Source organism: Trachinotus anak, unplaced genomic scaffold (genome assembly GCF_046630095.1).
Source record: "Trachinotus anak isolate AG129_WGS33_773 ecotype Australia unplaced genomic scaffold, CSIRO_AGI_Tana_v1 ptg000020l, whole genome shotgun sequence".
Classification (NCBI taxonomy): domain Eukaryota; kingdom Metazoa; phylum Chordata; class Actinopteri; order Carangiformes; family Carangidae; genus Trachinotus; species Trachinotus anak.
This window is the reverse complement of record NW_027273871.1, coordinates 3312753-3334722: the sequence shown is the minus strand read 5'-3', so window position 1 is coordinate 3334722 and position 21970 is coordinate 3312753. Positions and strand designations below refer to the sequence as shown.

Here is a 21970-nt window from a genome sequence, read left to right as displayed (position 1 = left end):
CTCAGAATGAACTCTAGACAAAAAAAAAAGATGTCACAAATATGTAATTTCTTTCTTTCTTTTTTGAGGCTAAGTAGTATTGTAAAACAGGAGTGAATAGCTCATTTATTAGGCACTGTTTTCAGCAGCAGATCAAAACACATGTATTTGAGTATTACTGGCAGGAGGATGATGTAGGTAGGATTGACTCTAAGTAAAAGCAAGACAAGGACATCTTACCCGTTTCAGCGCTGTGGCTCATATTTGGCTTCATATTTTTTGACAACAATGTCCATGAATGCGCAGGATTAGGTAAAGCAGACTTTGGATCTAGAGAAAATAATTGTCAGTAGGATCAATTCATTTTTGGGTTTGGTCTTGTGATGGCATTTGTCAGTGGTGTAGTGGTGCTTGAAGAAGTGGGTATACTCTTAATTTATGCCCCAATTTTTAATTTTTAATTTCTTTATTTTAAAGCAGCCCCTCCAGCGTAGTATAAATGCCCTGTGTTATAAACAGTGACATGTAGGCGGGGACTATGCATATTTAGTTCACCCAAAAATGGGCCAAAATTGTTTGCACATTATCACTTAACTTGACCTCAGGGAGGAAGGATCATTATGAAATTAACATAAGCCACAGCCTACATAATAAGTTATTTTGAGTGAACTATTCCTTATTTCTTTTTCCATCCACAGATGAAAATTGGACAGCCATTCTGTCACCTTGTCTCTGGGCCAGTACGTTCTTGTGTAAACTGGCTCTTGGAACAGCTAATTTGCAGCAGATCATATCGGCCAGAGTGTGCCACCATTTCAAAATTACCAATATTTGTCAATATATTTGCAAATATTACTGCTCCACACAGGCCTGATGTATATTTATTATGCAGGTAAAAACCAACATGGAAGGTTGGAGACTGTCAACATTTTTTTTCCTAGGATGGCGAAGTGAAGGCCCTGCTCTGCCTCTGATTGGCTTACTCTGGTATTCTTCCCCTAACTCTAACCAGTCGTCATTTCCTCCTCCTTAAACCTAACCAACCCACCACCACTGGGATTTGTTAACAATAACTAAAATATAGAATATCAACAACAGTATCCATAAAAGAGAAATCTAAGGTGACCCTGGTTAAATTCAACTTTGAGTTAAGGAAACGTGGTATTATCGGATTACCTATGAAAATACTGTTGGATTCTTTGTGTTGGAGATTTTTCACCAAAAAACCAGCAGATGCGGAAGGTTTTTTGAGTTTGATTCACAGTCTTCTCAGTACTGCAGATTAAAGGATGTTCCTGGGTTATGTTAGTCTAAAGCTAACCAGATTCAACCCTACAGCACTGGTTTCCACTGGAAAATTATGCCTGTAGATTTGCATTCATACAAGAAGTCTAACTCAATAATATTACCCATGACAACATGCAGTACGTCTTAAGATGCTAACACCTTCTTATTGCCTCTCCTCCAGACTGTGGTCCCCTGGGTTTCCTGATTTACAGGCAGCGCATCTAATCTGGTACACTGAGAACGTAAAAATATCTAAATGGTTAAACTTTGACCACAGGCATGTCTTGATCATTAAAGAGAATGCCACAGCTGTTACAACTATGGGTTTTTTCTAATTAATCAATTAAACTGACACCGTCTGTTTAAATAAATTATCTCTGACTTTTCCAGATAAATAGATTTTCCTCTTGTTCCTCACGATCACCACCTAAAGAGAAAAACTAATGTTTTAGCTTAAAATGATCTGTATGTAGAGAGTATTTTGAGAGTCATGATGTCTTCACTGATACTGTAGAGTATGAGGAAACAAACTACTGTAACCAACTTACTTTTTAACGCTATAACCAGTGGTTGTTCTAACACCCTGGGAGACCCCCCCCCCATAAATTAAAATAAAATAAAATAAAATAAAATAGGGAATGACGTTTCAAAATTGCACAAATCCTTCATCACACAAATAGAATAACACACTTGAGAGAATCTAATTATTGCAATATTGCAATTCCTCAACACACCGTCAACCAAGAGTCAAGACTAAACCACTACACAAACCAGAAAAATAACATACATGTGAAGTGATAAGCCTGTATTCACAATATTATGAATGAAATGTGCTTTATTTGGAAGCAGTTCATGGTTTGACTTAACCTCCAGTAGGGAGACCTGAGGTCCAGAGGTGAACCTATCCGCCGTAGTATGAGTAACTGATATTCATACTTATGTAGAAATACTGTTAACACTATGGTAACTAATAGTTGATGCTGTCAACCTTTCGCTTCATAGAGTGCAATGTGCATGCTGTGCAACAAGAGAGAGTTAGTATGATTTTTCATCTCAGGCAATGATTGCATCAAATGAAAGAGGAAGACGATTAATTATGAATCAAATCAGATTCAGTGGCTGTATACTGTAATCCTGGTATAAATGACTGCAGCCTGATATTTACAGTACGGAGTGGTATTAGAGATTCATTATTTGATTAACAGACGTAATAATATGTAATTTCTCAACAGAGGGTCGCACACCATCATTTTATGATCACTCAATTATTTGTCCTAATTAAATAATCATAACTGTGTGCAGCCCTCACTCGACAGTTTGCTCGTAGGTATCCATCAGTAAACTGCGAAACTCTTCATCTTACTACCTCAATTCTGTCTAAACAAGTAAGAACTTTTTTTTTTCACTCATTTTCAAATGACAAAAAAATTATTTCACTCTGAGAATGATTCAGCCTTTTACAAATTTGGTTTCCAGATTTCACAGCTGATATTCTTATTTCACACTCTGATCATTATGTTTAATTATTTGAAGAAGCAGTACACAAATCAAGAAATGAAAGGACTGTTTCCCAAAGTGTTTTGATGAGTGTGAGGTTATTGTGGCAAAGTTGTTTAGTTAAGGCCTGTGTGGTGGAGGCTTCTCAGTGAATCGTCATGAGCTATTTGTTTTCTAATAGACGAAGTGGAGCAAGAGTTTAGAAACTCTCAAGAGAAACATACGTTTTAGTAAATGCACTTAAAAAAACAAGAGTAGCACACAGAACTTGTAGTGATGCAGTATTAACTCTTTGTCACAGCATCCAGCCAGAATTTAGAGACAAAATCAGAAAAGCCGACAGACTTCATCACAATGTTTCCGCTCTCTGCTGCATGTTATGTTTACCTCACCAGCCTGTACACCAAGGCTGGATTTAACCTGTATGAATAAGTATTGTTTAATGTCCAGACCTGTGGCTTATTGTAAATTCCTAAGTGGACCTTTGATAACAAAAAAGGTTCATTCACTTGTTGTATACTGAACACCACAGCTGTCTTGATTTGTGTACCAAAAGTGTTGCGATATCTGTTTTCCAGAGATGAAGATCTAAAACCTGTTTGTCTCTCAGTTAATGGTAGCATGGCCAATCAAAATCACCTTTAGTCAACAGGCATCATAGGGTCTAAATAAAAGTCTTTGTTTAAACAACACTCCCACTGACATTTTTCACTCCATTATTAACATTATCTCCTGTGACTGCCAAATGTCAGTTTTCAGTGTTCATTTTTTATCATTGTGTCCAGAAATATGTGGAACAACTGCTCAACAGTCTCGAACAGACTTACATTTGTCTCACACAGAGGCGACTGCCATGTGCTCTCTTGGTAACACAATGAGTATTTCATCAAGAATAGTGTTGTATTATTTGTCTGTTACCCATCGCTCTTCCTGTATTTTCAAGTGTGGCTGCCACCATTGAGGAGAAGCAACAAATGTCACTACAGTTTTTTTTCAGTATGGCTGAGATACTTCAGCTGAGCCGTGCCCCGAGCGACTGCAATCAGAGCTGCGCATGTCACGCATGGCATGAGGGGTATACGTACCCAGCAACAGGCTGGATGTGCTGGAGGTTTTCTAGTTTACAGAAAAGCATCTGCTGCCTGTAACTGAATTTCATCTACCAGTTCATGTGGTTGCCTCTTCTTTACTATTCCTACCTATTTTTTTTAAAACTGATCCACTGACACAAAAGCACTAAATAATGTCTCTCTCATGTCATATAGACAATAATAACATTTGAATGCTTGGCAACAAATACTGCAGTATTTTCTGTAGCTGCAAAACAGGAAAAAGTTGCTCCAGTTTGGCAGTTGAAAATGTTTAATTTGTAGCAGCAGCTGGAAAGTCCTGTAAGAACAGGAGTGCAGGTGTGGAACCGAACCTTGTAGGAGCTGCAAAAGAGAGTCTGGGTATGATAATGGCCATTGACTGTTGACTTGGGTCATCCTCAAAATCCCTCCTCTTCTCTCATGATTTCCACTATACCACTGCCATCCAAATTACAGGCAGCCTCTTTCTAAAGTGTTATCCACACTGGCATGAAATGTCCTTGAAAACAACTTCCGTAGCATTTCTGATATTGGTCAGCCTGCTGAAGACAGTTTGTCTGCCTAGTGTGAATTCAGGGTTCAGTCAGGCTACTAAAGTCTCCCCCCTTCCCAAATATGATGGTCTAACCTCACAGATGTTAAAGCAGCTAAATATCAGCCTTAACTGCTGTTTACTTAGTCTTGCCAAGAGCTTCAGCTATCAATGCATTAACAGTACAGGAGGTTATAATACATCCTCTGCAGTGCAGCTTCTTGGGGGAAGACTTAATGCTACACTGACTCGGTATCAGAAAGTGACCCAATAGTCTGACTTGGCAAAATAAGAGTTAACATTGGAGTTGGTTTCCACCGCTGGAGACAGCTCTTAAGTAAAGGAATTAAGTTTAAGTTTCTTCCAGACTTGTAAGTAAACAGCTGTTAATGCCAACATTGACTATCTAGCAAAAGCAAAACTTATAAATAGCTCCTTTTAATTAATGGTGCTTTTTGGCACTCCACATCATCACATGAGGTTTAAAGTTATCAATTTTATCACCAAGAAGGTGCCATCAAACAACAAACAATATACAGTAACAGATTAATAGGTATATATCAGTATATATTCCTTTTATCTATACTAATCCTATTGATTTACAACATATCCAAGCTGCTAACAAGCTGAAAAAGGGATAACAGTAGCAATGCAAGTTTTAATATTATTAGGTAAAGATAAATGGGAAAATATAATCACTCATTTTTGAAATTTATTTTAATTAACCAACTGAAAGGAAAATAACAAAATCACACTTTTCTTTTTTTCATCTGAATCTCTCTGTGTAATTTATGTATTTGATTATAATTTGGAATGAGCAGATGCCTATTAGGGATATTTGTGCATCATGAGACTCTTTTGAATGCTGTCTATTTGACAGATGGTTTGCGCTGCTGCACATTTTTCAGAGCGCTTTCTTAGACAGACACCTTTGTCATCAGTTGTTTGTCACTTGTCGTGGCCCCTGAAGAGTAAACCTGCCTCACCCAGCGTGTGTCAGGAGATGATGGTGCGATATCCCCTTTCTGCTTTCTCACACACTTCTGCAGCTGCCTGACTCAACATAATATCCACACGAGTTGCTACACATTTAAAATGGTTGAGTCAGGATGCGCAGTAGCCCTGTAGCACAAGCTGTTTTTCCACCTGCACGCCCTCTTGTTTTGGAGGTGACTTATACGACAGTTTCCTTAATAAACACTGTGTGCAAAGGAAAATGCATCACACATGCTAGTGAGGATGCTTACATGAGTTTATTCCAGTTCCATAATTTGAGTCAGACTCATATTATTGTATGTGTAAGGTGCGGAGGGAACAAGCAAATGGCAAGTCTGGTTTATAATAAAGATAGAAAACAGTACTATTAAAGGACTTCTGTTGAAAGTATTGACGGGAATAGCTTATATATAGACAATGTTTAAGTTTTTATTATGAAGGATTGAATTTATACTTCATGCATTTTAATTAGTGGTGAATAAATACAGGTGTATGGGTTGCTTGGCAATACTGAGCTGTAACAGCTGTGCTTAACAATAAGGGCTTGGGCAAATTCAGTCATGCAGTGAAAGCACATTTGATTTAAGATTCTCATCGTTTATTGCTATAAGTGATCCAGTTACGTTAACAAATAGTAAATAAGTCCTTTTTTTCCAGTGTCTTAATGGTTTTATCATTTCTCTTCTGTAAGTTTGCCATTTAAATGAACTGAGGTAAGGTTTTAGTAAAGGTTTAGACTCATTTCAGGCCGTATGCCAGAGAAGAAGGAGCTGTACAATATAAAGCTTTTAAAGTCTGTGAGCTAATGCAAGATTGTTATTCGGATTTTAATTAATATTTTTAATCCATTGCAGTATGAAACATACCTCACAGTTAAACTACATAGTCTTGGTTCATGAAGAACTGACAAATAAAAACATTGAGAATAAAAAAAAAAAAAAAAATGGGTATGAAGGTAACTGCAGTCACTTGAGATGATTTACTGGCAGTGTTCTTGTGAACAAGGAAACCTTGAGATAAAGGATAACATCTCTTACTATGATTTGGAATATTTGCATACAAAATTGGTTGAATCCTAACTAAATCAGGAACCGAACTGATTTATTGAAGTGCCTACTTTTTCACTTTGCCTGTAAAATTGTGACTGCTATAGAAAAACTCCATTTGTTAAAACACTTCAACTATCCAGATATTTTTGTCACAACATCAGTGTGTCCCCACACACAGGAAACAACAAGCAGAGCATCAAAAGTAAAACCAAATTTCAACAAATTGGATTTGTCCTTTTAACATGTTGCAGTCATTGTTTTATTCATTAGGCAAATACTCACAAAATATGTAACAGTTGAAGACACATTGATGCTTAAAGGAGACACTTATGAATCTCGATATGATAAAGGACAGAAGGATGCTGCAGTGCCCTCTCCCTCCTCCCCGAATCTCTAATTCTCTGTCTCCTTCACTGCCCCGGTCGACCCTGGGAAATGCTCTGAGCTTACTTTTGTTTATCTGGCAGGGGATGCAGAAACATCTCCACTTCCCCCACCTCCTGCTCTGTCTTTCTTCCCTGAAAGATATTTCCAAATGAGTGAGCCCAGACCACAGCTGCTTCTCTGACGCATTAATCACTTGGCTGCCGCCCCCTCCACGCCTACATGCACATACGCACTGCGCTCGCGCTCACACAGACACACACGCGCCCTCACTCAGGGATAACCTGGTCTGACTCACATAAGTAAAGGCCTGTACTGCCACCGTGTAGTGTAAGCACGTGTCAATGCACACATCTTGAGCACGTAGATGGGAAACACACTGGGATGACACACACATACACAAAGCATCCACCCACCACTCAAGTGATCTTGACTCTTTTTACTACACCAGCTCCCTCTCTCTCCATCCAGCCATGGCTCCCACATGACCCTCCATTTTCCTCATCATTAGCGACACCAACAGCAGCCACGTTCCATCCATCCCTCCCCCCTACCCTTCCTGCCTCCCTTGCCGCTTTTCTGTTTACTTCGTGATTTCTTTATTTGAATCCAGTACACAGCACCTCCCCTCGTTCTCCTCTGAGCAGAGAGGGGCATGAAGAGCAGGAGGGAAGTGAGGTAGAGAGGGGAAGGGAAAGGAGGAAAGCCTGTTTTGGATGTTAATTTGTGGGAAATCATATGTAAAGTGATGCACCTGTTTTATGTGACTGCCCTGTAGGAGATGAGTGGAGGATGTTACACACCCTGACTCTGAAATCTAGCTTGATGAGGCCAAGTCATCAGTGGTTACATTAGTATGAGCTCTTGTTGTTTATGGGAATATAATTACATTTGGACTGAAACTACAAATTTTGTAATGATGCAAAACTTACAAAACTTTCAGAAACACCCACAGCTGCACTAATAAATATTCATTTTTATTAACAGTGGGTCAGATGACTTTGTGTAATAGGATGTAATAGGTTATGAGTCTCCCCTCAGCTCTGCACATTTTAAGTCTGCTATTTTCCCAGGCAACAAACTTGGCTCTTATCAGCCTCACTTCCAGCAGTCAGTGAAAAGGCTCTGTTAGACCCATAATAAGCTACCTGCCCAGTTCCAGGGAGGCAGACAAGGTTAGCAAACAGCAGGTAAAGAAATTCAAACATCTAGTTGCTAAACAGCCAGATATTCTCAGAAGTCTCAGAGAGGTGTCCTTATATTCAGTCAACAAATTAAGTTTTCCTCAAATTTACAATATTGTAACATCTGAGGTGTTACACTTGTAGGACAAGTTTAACTACAGTAAAGTTAAACCCACTCCCACTTTAAATTTTTGATTTAAAAAAAAACACCTTACTAAGACACTTCATGTTGGTTTTTACCTGGTCACCTGTCCTCATGTTACATTTCACTACAAGCGTGAAGTTGAATTTGAATTTTGCTGAAGTATCTCTGCTGAAATGATCATGACATTTTCTCACCGTATCAAGAGACTTCTTGTAAAGCTCTCTGTGCTGCAGTTGGTGCGTTCTGTATTTCAAACATGCACTCTTGATGTAAAGTGGCCTTTGGTGAGCCAAAGAGCATGTAAATTAATCTGAAAATGCAGCTGAAGCAGCATCAGCTTGTATTTCATGGAAAGTTTAACACACTAAATAACATCAGTTAATTGTAGCTGCAAGAGAAATCATCTGTCATCATTACCTTTACAAACCTTGTAATTTATTTGGAGTTCACAACAGCACTCGAAGGTCACTCAGTTCATTTAATATTTTAGGTTAAGATACAACTAATTACTATTTTTTCATTGAACTTGGTATGGATATTGATGGGGGCTCTTTTGGTTCTGGGGGCCCTGTCTTTTTGTCTGGTGACACCATCAGGCCAAAACTTCCCTTTGATTCCAAGGTATCTTGAAAGCAGCTGAACAAAAGATTTTGTGACATTTTCTTTGAATATTCATGGATCCCAGTGGAATCCCAATCTCAGTGAATCTCAATTATTGTGTGACCCCTGACCTTTTATTTAGTGTCACAACGATAAAGTTTCTATTTTCAAAATGTCATTGGCAGATGACAAATTAAATTGACATAGCACATTCATGCTCACATGCCCAAGTTCAGAGACACCTTCTTGTGCCAGTTCCAGGAAAAAGAGCTGCAACTATGAAAAGTATTGTACGCAAAATGGCAACAAAAATTGCAACAAGTGTGGATGAGAATGACAGAGCTGCACGAGTTGTTGTAAACTGACTTGACCTGTCATGAAAGACAAGAAGTGCTCCAAGCAGCTGCTATAGAAGATTCTGTGTTGAATGAAAATGGCATTGACAGAGAGGATAGATTACTCAGCACTGACTGAGTACTACGATGGCTACAGTCTATGCTATGATGACGATAATGTCGAGCTGAATTGCATTTCACTTTGATGATCCTGCTTATCTTTAGTGACACAAACACACATTTTTATACCCTTAATATGCTTTTGTTTGCGTCCAAGAGCTTTGTCAGCTGTAGTGAATATTGCAGCCTCTAGGGGTCTCTAGGGAGGCACCTTAACTTCATGATTTACATTACCTAATGGCATCTGCGTTCTGAATATCCATTTAGTTACATGTTTGCAGCGACACTCAAAAATCTGTTTTGCAGCAGCTGTTGCATATTCATCAATAATTGCTCCATAATGACCTGATTTTTCCACAGACTCTCATTTACATCATCGCAACATTGGACTAAACCAACGTATATATTTTGACTCCCGGCATTGCAGCTTCCATTAGCTAATGAGATTATTTCCATGAAGCACCAACGCCTGCAGCTAATGTTTGTATAACTTGCAGTGTCTGCTTTTAAATAGCTACAAATTCTGGTGGACAAAACTGGCTTGAGATAACACAAAACTAACATACAACACTGGGTGGCTGGACATGTGCTTGCTTTTATTTTGTTGCATATTGTCATAAACAAACCACAATATAGCAGTACACTCAGCTGTTGAATTTTCAGCACTGAGATAGAGGCGGTTTTCTGTGCAGTGTACAGCAGCAGCGGTAGCACAAAAGCCACTTACATGCTCGCTGCAAGCATGTAACACCCTACAAGGCTCTTCACACCCCATTCTTACATAATGTGTCACAAATCCACTGTTCCACCAAGCATCAGTGGGAGAGGTATAGAGAGTGTGTATGAGTGTGTGGCAGGGGAAGTGCTATAGGAGCATAGCCATGAAAAACATTTAGTGTAATAGCTGATGCTTTAATTAATGTTCTGTAAAATCATGCAGTGCCATTTCATTTATAGTCACGTTAACTGCAGGGCTCTAGGGGTGGCAAAGTCGGCCTAGCACAACAAGCACTGGATTGATTGCCATGAAATTCAGTAAAGAAATGTGTCCACAGGATAATATGTAGTAATTTTATTGATCCCCTGGTTTTTCAAATAGCGCCATCACCTGGGCAAAATTTCAATTTATCCAGCATTTTACTACTTTGTAGATTATGTTCATAAAATGTGTGAAAGAAGTGTTTTTTTTAGAATATTATCATCTTTCATTAGTTTTATATATAACTGCCTTAGTGGTAACCCATCTAGATCTCAAGGCTCTGTGTGTTTCTTTGACACTTTGAAGCAAAGCAGTTTATTCGCAATTCAGTCAGATGCATTATCTTACACTTGAATGAATCTCAAAGGGTTTCTGCTATCACCAGAGTTAGCTTTGGTCTATTATGGATTACATGGTTTAATAATGCAATGTCAGACTGGAAAGGAGGATATTGGCACAGAGTAAGGCGTCTAGTGGTTGATATTTATGAGGTCTATATTGCTTGACATGTATTATTAGCTTTAGTGCAGTCAGTCAAAAAAGTTGTTTTTTTATTTAGCGCCTTCCAAGTTTCAATTCCTTTATGTCAGGGGACATAAGTCAAGGTATGCTCATAATGTTGCATAAAAATAACCATATTTTTTAGTGTTCATATTTATTATTAGAACATCTTTATAATGAAATCTCTTTAATAATAATGATAATAAAATGTTTAATTGAGCACTGAAAAGTTTTTGAAAAACTAATGTAACACTGCAACAAATGTGTTAACTTTAACAACCACGTGCGTGTGAAAATATTCAGTCACCTCTGAAAAGGCCCTATTGATGTAAGGAATAATTTACTCCTCTGTGTATTATGAATTCAAAAACGTGCAGCTGTTTATTTCCAGTTCATAACAAAATGTTTCACAGTTATCTCATGATGCATTGTTCTGCGCCACCCACAAGGGCTCTATAAAACCATTCACTGTGCAGTAGCACTCATAAACACATAAACAGGAACACCAAACATCAATAATAAAACAATACTAATTTGTCAGCACCTCTGTAGTTACTCAACAAACTGTATAAATCTTTAACTTGTGAACGCTGTAAAAAATACAGGTATTTGATGGAAAACAGATAAAACTGCTGCGTTGATTTCTTCTGTTGTGTGTATCTCCTGCACACACACACACACACACACACACACACACACACAGGTGTGATAAGCTGCAGTGTCTTCTCTCTACACTATGATTGGATCATTTTCATTTTTAAAGCAGCATATACAACATTCATGTTTATTTAAAAACGGCATACTCACGTATCTTGATAGAATCTCACCAGGTCGCCTCTATAGTTCTAGTATGTTTTTGCTGTGTACGTTAACACGAGACAGTGAACAGCAGCAGTCTGCCAGAGCCACCATCAAAATCGCAGTCTCATTGAACAGTCTGATCACTAAACTGACCAGCGGGATCATCCCCCATAAACTCTGTCTGTCATATCTCTGAGCTTCCCTGAACAGTCATGGCCAACACACAGATTAACCGAACTGCCTCCTTCAAATCCTCATCGAGAGGGATTCCACGGTTTGAAGTGGTCAGGCCATACAAGGATCTTGACCTTTTCTCAGCCGCCTCTAGCTGTCAGTCGGCTATACTAACACAGCATTCACACAGCAAGCAGCTTGGTTGAAGGGGTTGTTCTGTTCACACAGACTGTGGTTGAAATGAGAGGCTCCAGAGCCAACTCTGTAGTGGACTCATGCATCAAATACCTTTTGAAAAGCAAAGTCATAGGTTTTCGATGCTTTGTCGTTACCGCTTGCTGTCTTTTGTAACTTTACATGACTTTAATTAATTTAGGGATCATTCTGGGTCATTATATTATTTTATTCACCGAAGCAATTTCTGAGATCTACCCCTCAGACTTATAAAGGAAGGCAGCGCACAGCGATTGCTTAGGGTCAGGAAAAGATCATGGTCTTTGTAGAAAGTCAACACTAATTCAAAAGCATGAGGTATTATGTTTTTACTTTTTTAGTATTTAACCAAAACCCTCTTCTTTCCCCAACCTTGCTAAGGTCCAGCACTTTGTACACCCACATCCACTCCAAACAACTCCCTACTAGTAGCTGAATATCGGTTCAGCCAGATTATCTAAACCACTTCATTTGAAAAGGGTTAGGGTTAGGATTAAAACTAGGGCTTGGTATCAAACTTCAGTACTTTTACGGACCAGTTGAATTGGTTTGATACCATCAGGGAAAGTAAAACGCCTTGCCATTTGATGTTAATTTTCAATACCTACGGAGTAAATCATGAAATCTCATCAGCGTCATTGAGCCAATAAGCATGCATTATACTTGGACCAAGCGTGTAAATAGACCGAGCCCGTGAAATACTGGTACCTGTAAAAGTCTCTCATGGCACAGGAAAACTACAGCAAGCAGGGCTGGTCAAAGCTAAAACCAGGAGGATGGTGTGAAAACTGTGAGGCTGACAAAGCCTGGGGTTTCGTTTGAAGCCTCAGATCATCTGTCTTCTCGTTTTTCATGGCCTATTTGATATTATTTTTAATCTGCATGAGTACAGTCTTCTGCTTTTGATAGGAGTGATGGCCTAAATAAGAACATAAGATCCAGAATTATCCTAAAAGTCTGACAGGGCACAAATTTATGAAGGCCAAACTCACATTGACGGTCTACTGCAGTTTGTCCTCATACATATCTACTGCATCATTACTGTGTATGCCCTGTACCTGTACCTATTATTATGGTAAAGACTACCCTGAGAGGTGGTAACGCTGCACTCATACACTTGTTCAGAAAGGTTACTCAGAAATCTATTCCTTACAGTCAGCACAGAGACACACAATCAGATGTGCTCACACACATCTGTGAACATGCAATCAGACAGGACTGACTGCAATCACACAGTGGTAGATAAACACACACACACACTCCCGTACCATATATACGCTCTGGCTCAGTGCACAAAGATTTGCCATTTTATCACCAGGAGTCACAAAAACAAACACATGTTCCTCGAAATGTCAAAGGGAAATTAATCTCTCTCAGTTGGCTGTGGTGATCACGCACAGCAGAGAGCAGTGGGCACCCCAGTGTTAGGTACATAAATTGAGAAAATGCACCATATACTGTATAAGATTACTGTATGTTGCATCATGTTTCTGATTAAGACAGGGTATGAATAAATGCATGTTTAACAGTAGATCTAATAAAAAATTCAATACTAGCGCTATTACTACTAATAACACTACAGGGAGGGCTGGGATGTGAAAAAAGATTCATTGACAGACTGATGTGCGGATTAATATTTGATATTTTCAGCAACCTATTATCCTCCAGTTTTGTGCATAAGAGGTGTGTTATATGCAGATTATAAAATCTAGAAACAAAGAACATGTAATGAGTCAAAGAACACATCTGTTATAAATCAGTATTATAGTGGGTTTGTTTTCCTGTCATGGTGGCTATCTTAATATGTATAGTATACATTTCTTCCTGAATCAAATGGAAACATGTAGCTGTTAGCCCAGGCAAATGGAATATGGCACTTTTTTCCATCTCAGTCATAGTGAGTTTGGGCCCCAGGCTAGCTTTGCACAGTGCAGTGTGGAGTGTCATTGTCTGACAACTTTAATCTAGGATTGGCTGCTTCGACTTTTTGACATGGATGGCCAAAGGCTGAAATCTTGCCCCCGTCCATCGCCGTGGGCCAAGTATGTTACTGCCGAGTGCTGCACTGACGAAGCTGGAAATATCAGAGGCACTCGACACAGGATGAAACTTGTAAGATACACCTTGACAAATTTATCCTACTTTTAATTGTAATATATTTTGCCTTTATATGCCACATTCCAAAGACATGCACATTAGGTTAATTGGTGACTCTAAATTGCTTGTGTAAATGTGAGCATGTCTGATTGTTTGTCTCTATATGTCAGCCCTGTGATAGACGAGCGACCTGGTGTACCCCGCCCTCGCACAATGTCAGCTGGGATTGCCCCACCCCCACCCTGCAACTTGGGCAGGCAGTATAGATAATGGATGGATGGATGCCTACAGCATCACAATGCCCAGTATTTGCCGCATGTTGTTGCACGCAACCACCGCCCCCTGTCCCCATCTAGTAAACTAATAACTGCAACATGATTTAGCAAAATTAAAAGAATGCAACAAATAATAATGACAAAACGAAACAACACAAAATAACCCAAGTAATTAATTAAATCAGCCAACAATAATCACGTATAAAGAAAAATAGATAAAAGAAAAGAAAGAATTGGACATAATTAAGAATTAATTGGGCATCATAAATTAAATATGATGTCAATTTATTTTGAAAATTTTCAAAAGACAGCGGTCTCTCGATAATGTGTTCTTGGGCATTCCAAATCCGCACAACACAAGGGAATTAAATACTTCATTCTTCTGCTGAAAAGGTATACTGTTGGACTTCTTGTGACATTCCCTGTGCCGATCTGCGGCACAGGGAATGTCACAAGAAGGGAGTCCGTCTAAAGATTATACAAAAAACAAACAACTGATTGCAACTGAAGGTAACAAAAATTTTATAATGGGGTATGTAATCATCAGGATTCACCATGAAAGCAGCGCATGGATGAGCGGTATGTATTTGCAGAAGAAAAAGGTTAATGACAGAAAGTGGATGTCAGCAGTTGGAAGACGGAGCAGGTGAGCACATAGGTCAGCTTTTAAACAAATCAAATCAAGTTTCATTTATATAGCGCCAAATCACAACAAGGGTTATATCAAAGCACTTTCCAGTTGGAGGAGGTCAAGACCTGCACTTGGCACAGTCTGGAAGGCCCAGGCAAACTACATCAGCTGAAATCCTGCCTATGTCAACCTCAGGACAACCTCCAAGACAGAGGGAGAGGTGTCACAGACTCAAATCCAATAAAATTTTCATTTAAAAGTTTGTTGTTAAGAATTCACCAACAGTGTATTTCAAGTGTTCAACAGTCCCTGCAAACAACTGCAAAACTTCTGCAGGTGATGATAATGTTACTGGCAAGAAATATTTTCTATCCCAATCAATTCTCTAAGTTGACTTTCAAAGTTAAATTCAAAGCTAACTTGTATCACTATCATTGAACTAAAAGTTTCCAGTTTATTCTATAAACAAATAGAACTGCACAGGAGCTGCTGTGTATTTTGACTGTGTAGCCAGAGAATATCAAGCCAGTAAAGCAGGGACTTATTCATTTTCCTGACCACACAGTGGAGAGTTTGTTGCTCTAGATTGATGCAGATTGATGGTAGTACTCCCAGTTTCCAGATAGTATAGCTCATATTGCTTGGGAGATTAGAAAGATGTGCACTTCAAAGCTTTGCTGGATACTAACACAGCTGAGAGACTCAGCTAAATATGTTTTCCATGGTGGGATGCTCTGACTGTTTGGTATTGATATCTATGTTTGATATACTACTATACTCAACTATTTGCTCAGGGTCTGCTGTTAGGCTGTTGGTCTCTTCATCTGTCCAGTGGGTAAATGGATGGTGATGGTGCTTTTGTATTTGTGTGTTAATGCACAACCTCGTGATGTGATGGAAAGAGGCAAATTAAGTGATGCATTTAAACATTAGGAGGAAATGTATTAAGTGCTGCTCAGACTGGCAATTATATATCACTCCCACCATCTCTGATGTGCCATTATCATAATATCTATTTCAATTATGAGAGTTTGTCTTCAACTGGAGGACTGTCAGCAGTAACTAAAAGCTTCAATGTGGGACTTTTGTTGGAGGGAAGTGTATCGTTAGTCCTGTCATCCTGCCCCCGAGTCAGTAACCTTGCTCCTACACTTGTCACACTGCCTGTCTCTCTGAGCAGCATCTTTACAGCCTTCACAGATACTGGCACAAAGCACAAAATGAATACAGCCAATCTGCATTTAAAAATGTCAACACAGAGCTTCACCTTGTGTGTTATACAAAGGGAGGGAATGGGATGTGTCTAAGTGGTTTTCTTTTCTGGTGCTGACAAAATATTTATTCTGGTCATGATTCATATGTCAGGGTCACAGCCAAACAGCTGCGTCCGTCGCAGATGTGGGATGAGTGGTTAATTCTTTATCAAGTTTAGGATTTTAGACACTGTCCAAACTTGCACCCTTAGAAAAACTGTCGTAATGCAGCAAGGAAACTTTATTTTCCATTCTTTTTCTATTCCCACACCTTGATGTGATGTAGCAATACAGAGCCACAAATTTTCAGTACACTATAAGCAGAGCTCATGGAAAATTACATATAATTTTGATGATGATAAAAGTTATTTTAAAAGAACCCCCAACCCTGTCAGTAGGTTGTAGCCCCATGTAGCTAACTCTGCCATATTCTTCCAGGAGGAATCACCTGACCAAGTTAGAGCTTCAGAGGTATAAATAATTACCATAAACAGCAAGAACTTCCTGGTCAAGATCAATCATCTGCTCAGTTAATTACCCTCATAATTGTCTGTCTACACAATGAAATTAAAGTACTCTACCACTGTGTTTGCGATGTTTCTCTCCTCAACTGAGAACCACATGATGAAAATGTAACTGGGATAAAATGAATGCAGACGTGATTCACTGTGATCGATTACATAACCTAAGAAAGTTTTCAGAGAATGGAACCAGTGCAGTACATCTCTGTGAAGGTATCCGTACCTCATCATCAATAGACTACAGTTTGTACAAAGGGTGTTGGGTAATGAAACTCTTCTAGTAAGCTTTGGCCTACTTCTCTTCTTCACACTGGCATGTTGCAGTTTTTAACAGCCTTCATCCACCATGATGTCAGAAGTGCTTTTCTTTAGCACCTCTGACAGTGTCCTAAGAGGCCACGGCACACTGTTGTTGTTGGCCATTAATTAGTGTAAAGCTGCCCCCCTTCCCCGCCTCTCCATACCATCTTCCAACATGTCAGAGTTGTTTATTTAGCACAACAGGAACAATTAAGCAGCTGACAAGGCAGCCGTTATTTGAAGTCCTTCCCACTACGTTCGCCGGCTTGAAACACAACTCAGCAGACAACTTGCAGCATCCCGTCCCTGCCTTGTTACCTTCAGCGGATGCCTTGAAATGCATTTTGTAGCATGTTAGCGTATTATCATAACCAGATGCCCACCCTACCGCCCACCTCTGCACATCTTTGAAAAATGAGGTTCGGTCTTGAATATTAAAGACAACGAGGTTCATTTATTTTGGGCTTCATTTTGGCCACCAAGGGATGGTGATTTGAATCTCTTTGTTAAGCTGTCTATCCTTATCTGTCAGCATCAGAGGATGCAATTTCTCTCTTCCCACCTCATCCTCCTTGTCTCCTAAATGGCAGGGATATTTAGAGGTGCTTGACAACTGAGGCATGCAAATTAGCAGTTGATGTTTCCTGTGTTCTCTCCATTTCTTTGCTTTTCAACCCCCATCTCCACCCCTGAGTTGGTCCTTTTAGCATCTGTGAGAAAATGTATTTTCTACGCTATTTTCATAACGATGCAGGAGGAAGGTATAAGGCTAATTACAAAGACTTTATCCATAAGTTTTCTCTCAACACCAGATGAAAGCTTGGCAGCAGCCTCTCTGTAAGATCTGGTGCATTCTAGTAGTAATATTAGCAGTCCGCACTTCATTATGTAGTCCTGCATCTGTGAGGGGGTAACACAGACAAATCTATTTTTCATTGTATTATATGCAGAGCTCATTTAAAATTAGACATAATTTCAATGATTATAAAAGTAATTTATAACCCCATTAGTAAGTTGTAGTGTCATATTGAACCACCTGTTTATAATAGCTGTCATATTAATTATGTGTGATGATGGTGCAATGTGATCCTTATCCAAATGAAACTGATCAAAAGCAGCGTTGGGCAGCAGAGACTGAATTGGCTGGCTGTTCTATCTACTGAGAGCATCAAAGACCAGAACTGGGTACACAATATCCGCCTCAGATTACACAATATCTGGCTGAAAATTGCCTGATCTGATGTACATGGGGTGTCAGAAATGAAAACGAGTATCAGGCTTAACAATTTGTTATTTCATCATGTATAGTGTTTCATAGTCATATTTCATATCTGGATTTATTTTTGGCTCCTCTTGCCCAGTTTGACAGTGTCTATTATTACATGCTTGCTGACGTAGCTAATCCCAGACGTCCACCTCTGGCTCTTCCTGTCTGCGGACATCATGCAGGTCATGAAAAACCACGAGCTATCATTGGTCAGCAATCATCAGACCATCTGGAAAGAGGCAGATATCATGTAGCGTGGACTTGGCATTAGTTTTGGAGCTCTGTTGTGTGTTTCACAGTATTGTTCCTCAGATAGTGACACAAGTAGCATAAACATTTCAAATATAGCTAGTTGATTTCCTACAGTAAATTGCTGATTTGATTTTGTGTCTGTTTGTGTTTGTCCATGTAGCCTACAGCATGTGTGTATGTGTTTGTGTCTCACAATAAAAATCTTGCACTGGGGACCAAAATAACTATCAGCCACGACTGGCGTGCTGCCAAGCGTTGCTTTTGTAGCAATAATTTAAAATATACCAAAGCCACTAAAGCTTTACCATCAGCCCCAACTATGGATGCAACCCCAAAGCAAAGTCTGCAATGTTATTACTGTGGTTTTTCAAATCAAAGTAGCACAAAGCTAGAAAGAATCCATTTTTCATTCTTCAGGCAGAGATATTGTTTGTGAAACAAGGAAGTGCCGCAATCTAAGTGGAGGCTGATGACAGATGATGGCTGTGACCAATTTTTCCTCGGCCCACAGGCTTGTTGAGCAGTTTCCCCGGTCACTCAGTTCTATTTCTTCCTATGGACACACATTAAGGCATTCTGGTCCGACGCCTGCTGTATATTACCATCCGTTAAATGTTAAGTTATACCAGAACACTTACTCAAGGAAGGAGAATTAGATGGTATCTGTTCTTCATATTGTGAGAGGAAAAAATGAAAACATATTATGACCATATTTTCCATGTTTTATTTGAACCCGAAGTTTTATTAGTGTTTGGAACAGGAAATATTATCATTATCATAAATATAAGAAATAAGAAGACTCTGGCCCAAACTGCATGTTGATACACGTCAATGTCACTCATATTTTTTGATGTTACCCTTAACTATTGAGTGAAATGTCCTGTTTATTATTGTATTGTTGTACTGATTTTATTTATGTAGTACTCAGTTACATATGCTTATAGTCATTTAACAAAACTAATTACACTGAGTTTTTTTTTTTTTTTACTTGAATGAATGTGGTCAGATAGAAATCTTTTTCTTGAATCTTTTAAGTTGTGTTTTTGTATATCTCTGATTTGAATACTTTACTTGCCAACTTCTTTACTGGGTACTCAACCTGCTTCACCATTAGTCCCATGTGTTATGTCCATAGCCACGTGTCACTCCTGCTTACCATCAACAATGAAAAAGGCCCTTGCTATAAGCCCTGGGTGTCTCGATCCCCCTCTCCTTGAAGCATAGGCACTGTACACCAGTAGTAATTTATGCGTCCTTGTCTTTGTCCTGTCCTGTCCAGTGGTGAGTCAGAACCTGGTGACAGACAATGTGTCCGTGGTGGAGGGCGAGATGGCGATCATCAGCTGTCGGGTGAAGAACAATGACGACTCCGTTATCCAGCTGCTTAACCCCAACAGGCAGACAATTTACTTCAGAGACATGAGGCGTGAGTATTATACAACATTACTGTCGTGTGTGTACTGTCATCTTTTAATGAAGCTGTGTTCTTGTGGACTTGAGTGTATTTTGTTAAGTAAGTAAATTTACTTTGTTGTGACTGGAGGAAAACACCGCTGATATGGAGAGGGAAAAAAACCAGACCTTGACCACTTACAAGCCATTTATATACATGTTTTATTCAAAGCTGTCACTAAAGCAGCCAATTTTTATCTCAGTTGTAACCTTCACCTTCTTTGCATTGCAGCAGTGTAACTTGTCCAAGAGAGTCCACTGTGGAACAAAATGACATACCAACATGAACTCAGCAATGATGGGACTGTTTGGCTTTGTTTACCATGACTAGTTCCGATTTGGACTCGGTTTCTTTGTTTATTTTATCTGAATACAGAGTCAGGGTATTTATTTTAGTGATATATAGAAATAACCAGTATAGGCTTAATTTGCTATCTGGTGTGACTACTAGGCATGAAATAGAGGTATAGCAATCGTCTTTGAATGTCTGAATGCGCTCAAGTCATAATAACATGCAGTTTTCTGGTTTCTCCCATATGTGATATGGATTTAATGACAAAACATCTTAAAATTTCACTATAAAAGTCCAATGGAATGTTCATTTCGACCTGGCATGGGTGACTTTACACTTGACAGACTTTAACTGTGGTACAAGACCTAGAATTGACAGCAAAGTCTGCTTAGCTTTTACTTTTGTAACTAGACATTCCGTATTACCTCATTGCACTTGCTATATGGTACAGTTGCAGCTGTTTATAAACAAAGCTTGTGTTTTATAGGTCATGCATTGTATGACTCAGTGAATAGAAAGTATTGTATGACTGTCTAGATAAAGCAGACTGTAGCTGGTAGCTGACACTGTCGGCTGAGAGAGAGAGGGATCTTTCAGCACTGCCCCGTCTTAATGGGATTGATATCAAATGTGTTTAATTATGGTCTGGAGTAGCTTGATGTGATCAGATGACATGGAAATCAATCTTAGTGATGCATTTATTTATCTCATATTCACTGGTTCATTTTGCAAGTAAATGTAAAACTAGACAGATATTTGACGTATCATTTACATTTGGTAAAATTGGGAAAAAAAAGCCAAAAAAAACTGATAAATGAAGGCAAATATGATTAAATGTGTAGGCCTAGTTTAACCAGGCATATGAACGGAGATAGCAGTAAAGTTGTACAACGTTAATTAACATTGGCTTACATTACTTGCACTTCCATAGAGCTGCATTAAGTTTGACCCACATGTCTGCAGCAGGATTAACCATGAATGAGGTTAATACAATCTACCAAACATGTTTAGCTTTCAGCGAGTCTGCTTTAACATCAACTCATATCCCTACACATTTAATGACCTGTTGTGTTGGTTCCTATCCTGCCCAATTATCCTGCTGGACATGCCCTGTTCTGTACTATGTTTTGCTTTCTTTAATTATGATTTTTAAGCCCTTGTGTGCAGAATGTTGACCTCAGTATAACATACTGTAGATCTCTTTAACTATGGAAGATTACCATATATATTATAAGTTATATAAGTTCACAATGAGCAGTTGTTGTGAAAACAAGCATATGCTCATTTTAGTGCGGTGTTTATATTGCTCTCAGCAGTTTGTAGAGTTCTCCGACCCTGTCTCCCAAAATGTATCTTCATATACAAGTGATTTGCATAAACAGTGTGGTTTCACTCCTCAGAAAAGTTTTCATGGTTCTGTTTAACCAGCTCAAAGCACTTGATGAAGTTTAGGGAAAGGCTATGGTCTTCATTCCACCTTTTTGGTATTTAATTGAAACCATAAACCGTCCCTAACCTCAGCCAAACTTAACAAGCCGTGTAACAGCGGACATGAACCACAGCTTCTGGTGTCAGAGTAAGGCAAGGTGTAAGGTTGTCACACTTCCTGGATTAGAAAAGAAAATGTTGCCAATGAATTAAATCCTGGCTGCAGTTCTGGTTCCAGCAAAATTAATTTAGCAAAACAAATATTGGGACATAATCGTACCTTGTAGGATACAGGTGTGGGCATATGTGAGCCATTTTAAAGCAAAGGTGAAGGT

The 21970-nt window shown here is 39.0% G+C and overlaps 1 protein-coding gene across 5 annotated transcripts in view; it reads left to right on the top strand.

The window, feature by feature from the left end:
- cadm1a (cell adhesion molecule 1a) overlaps positions 1–21970 on the top strand; it is a 353787-nt gene that overhangs the window by 246353 nt on the left and 85464 nt on the right. For all 5 annotated transcript variants that reach the window (XM_071505896.1, XM_071505894.1, XM_071505893.1 and 2 more), the window contains one exon: positions 19743–19889. In XM_071505896.1, coding sequence (XP_071361997.1) covers positions 19743–19889 — 147 coding nt within the window. The remainder of the gene's footprint in view (positions 1–19742; positions 19890–21970) is intronic.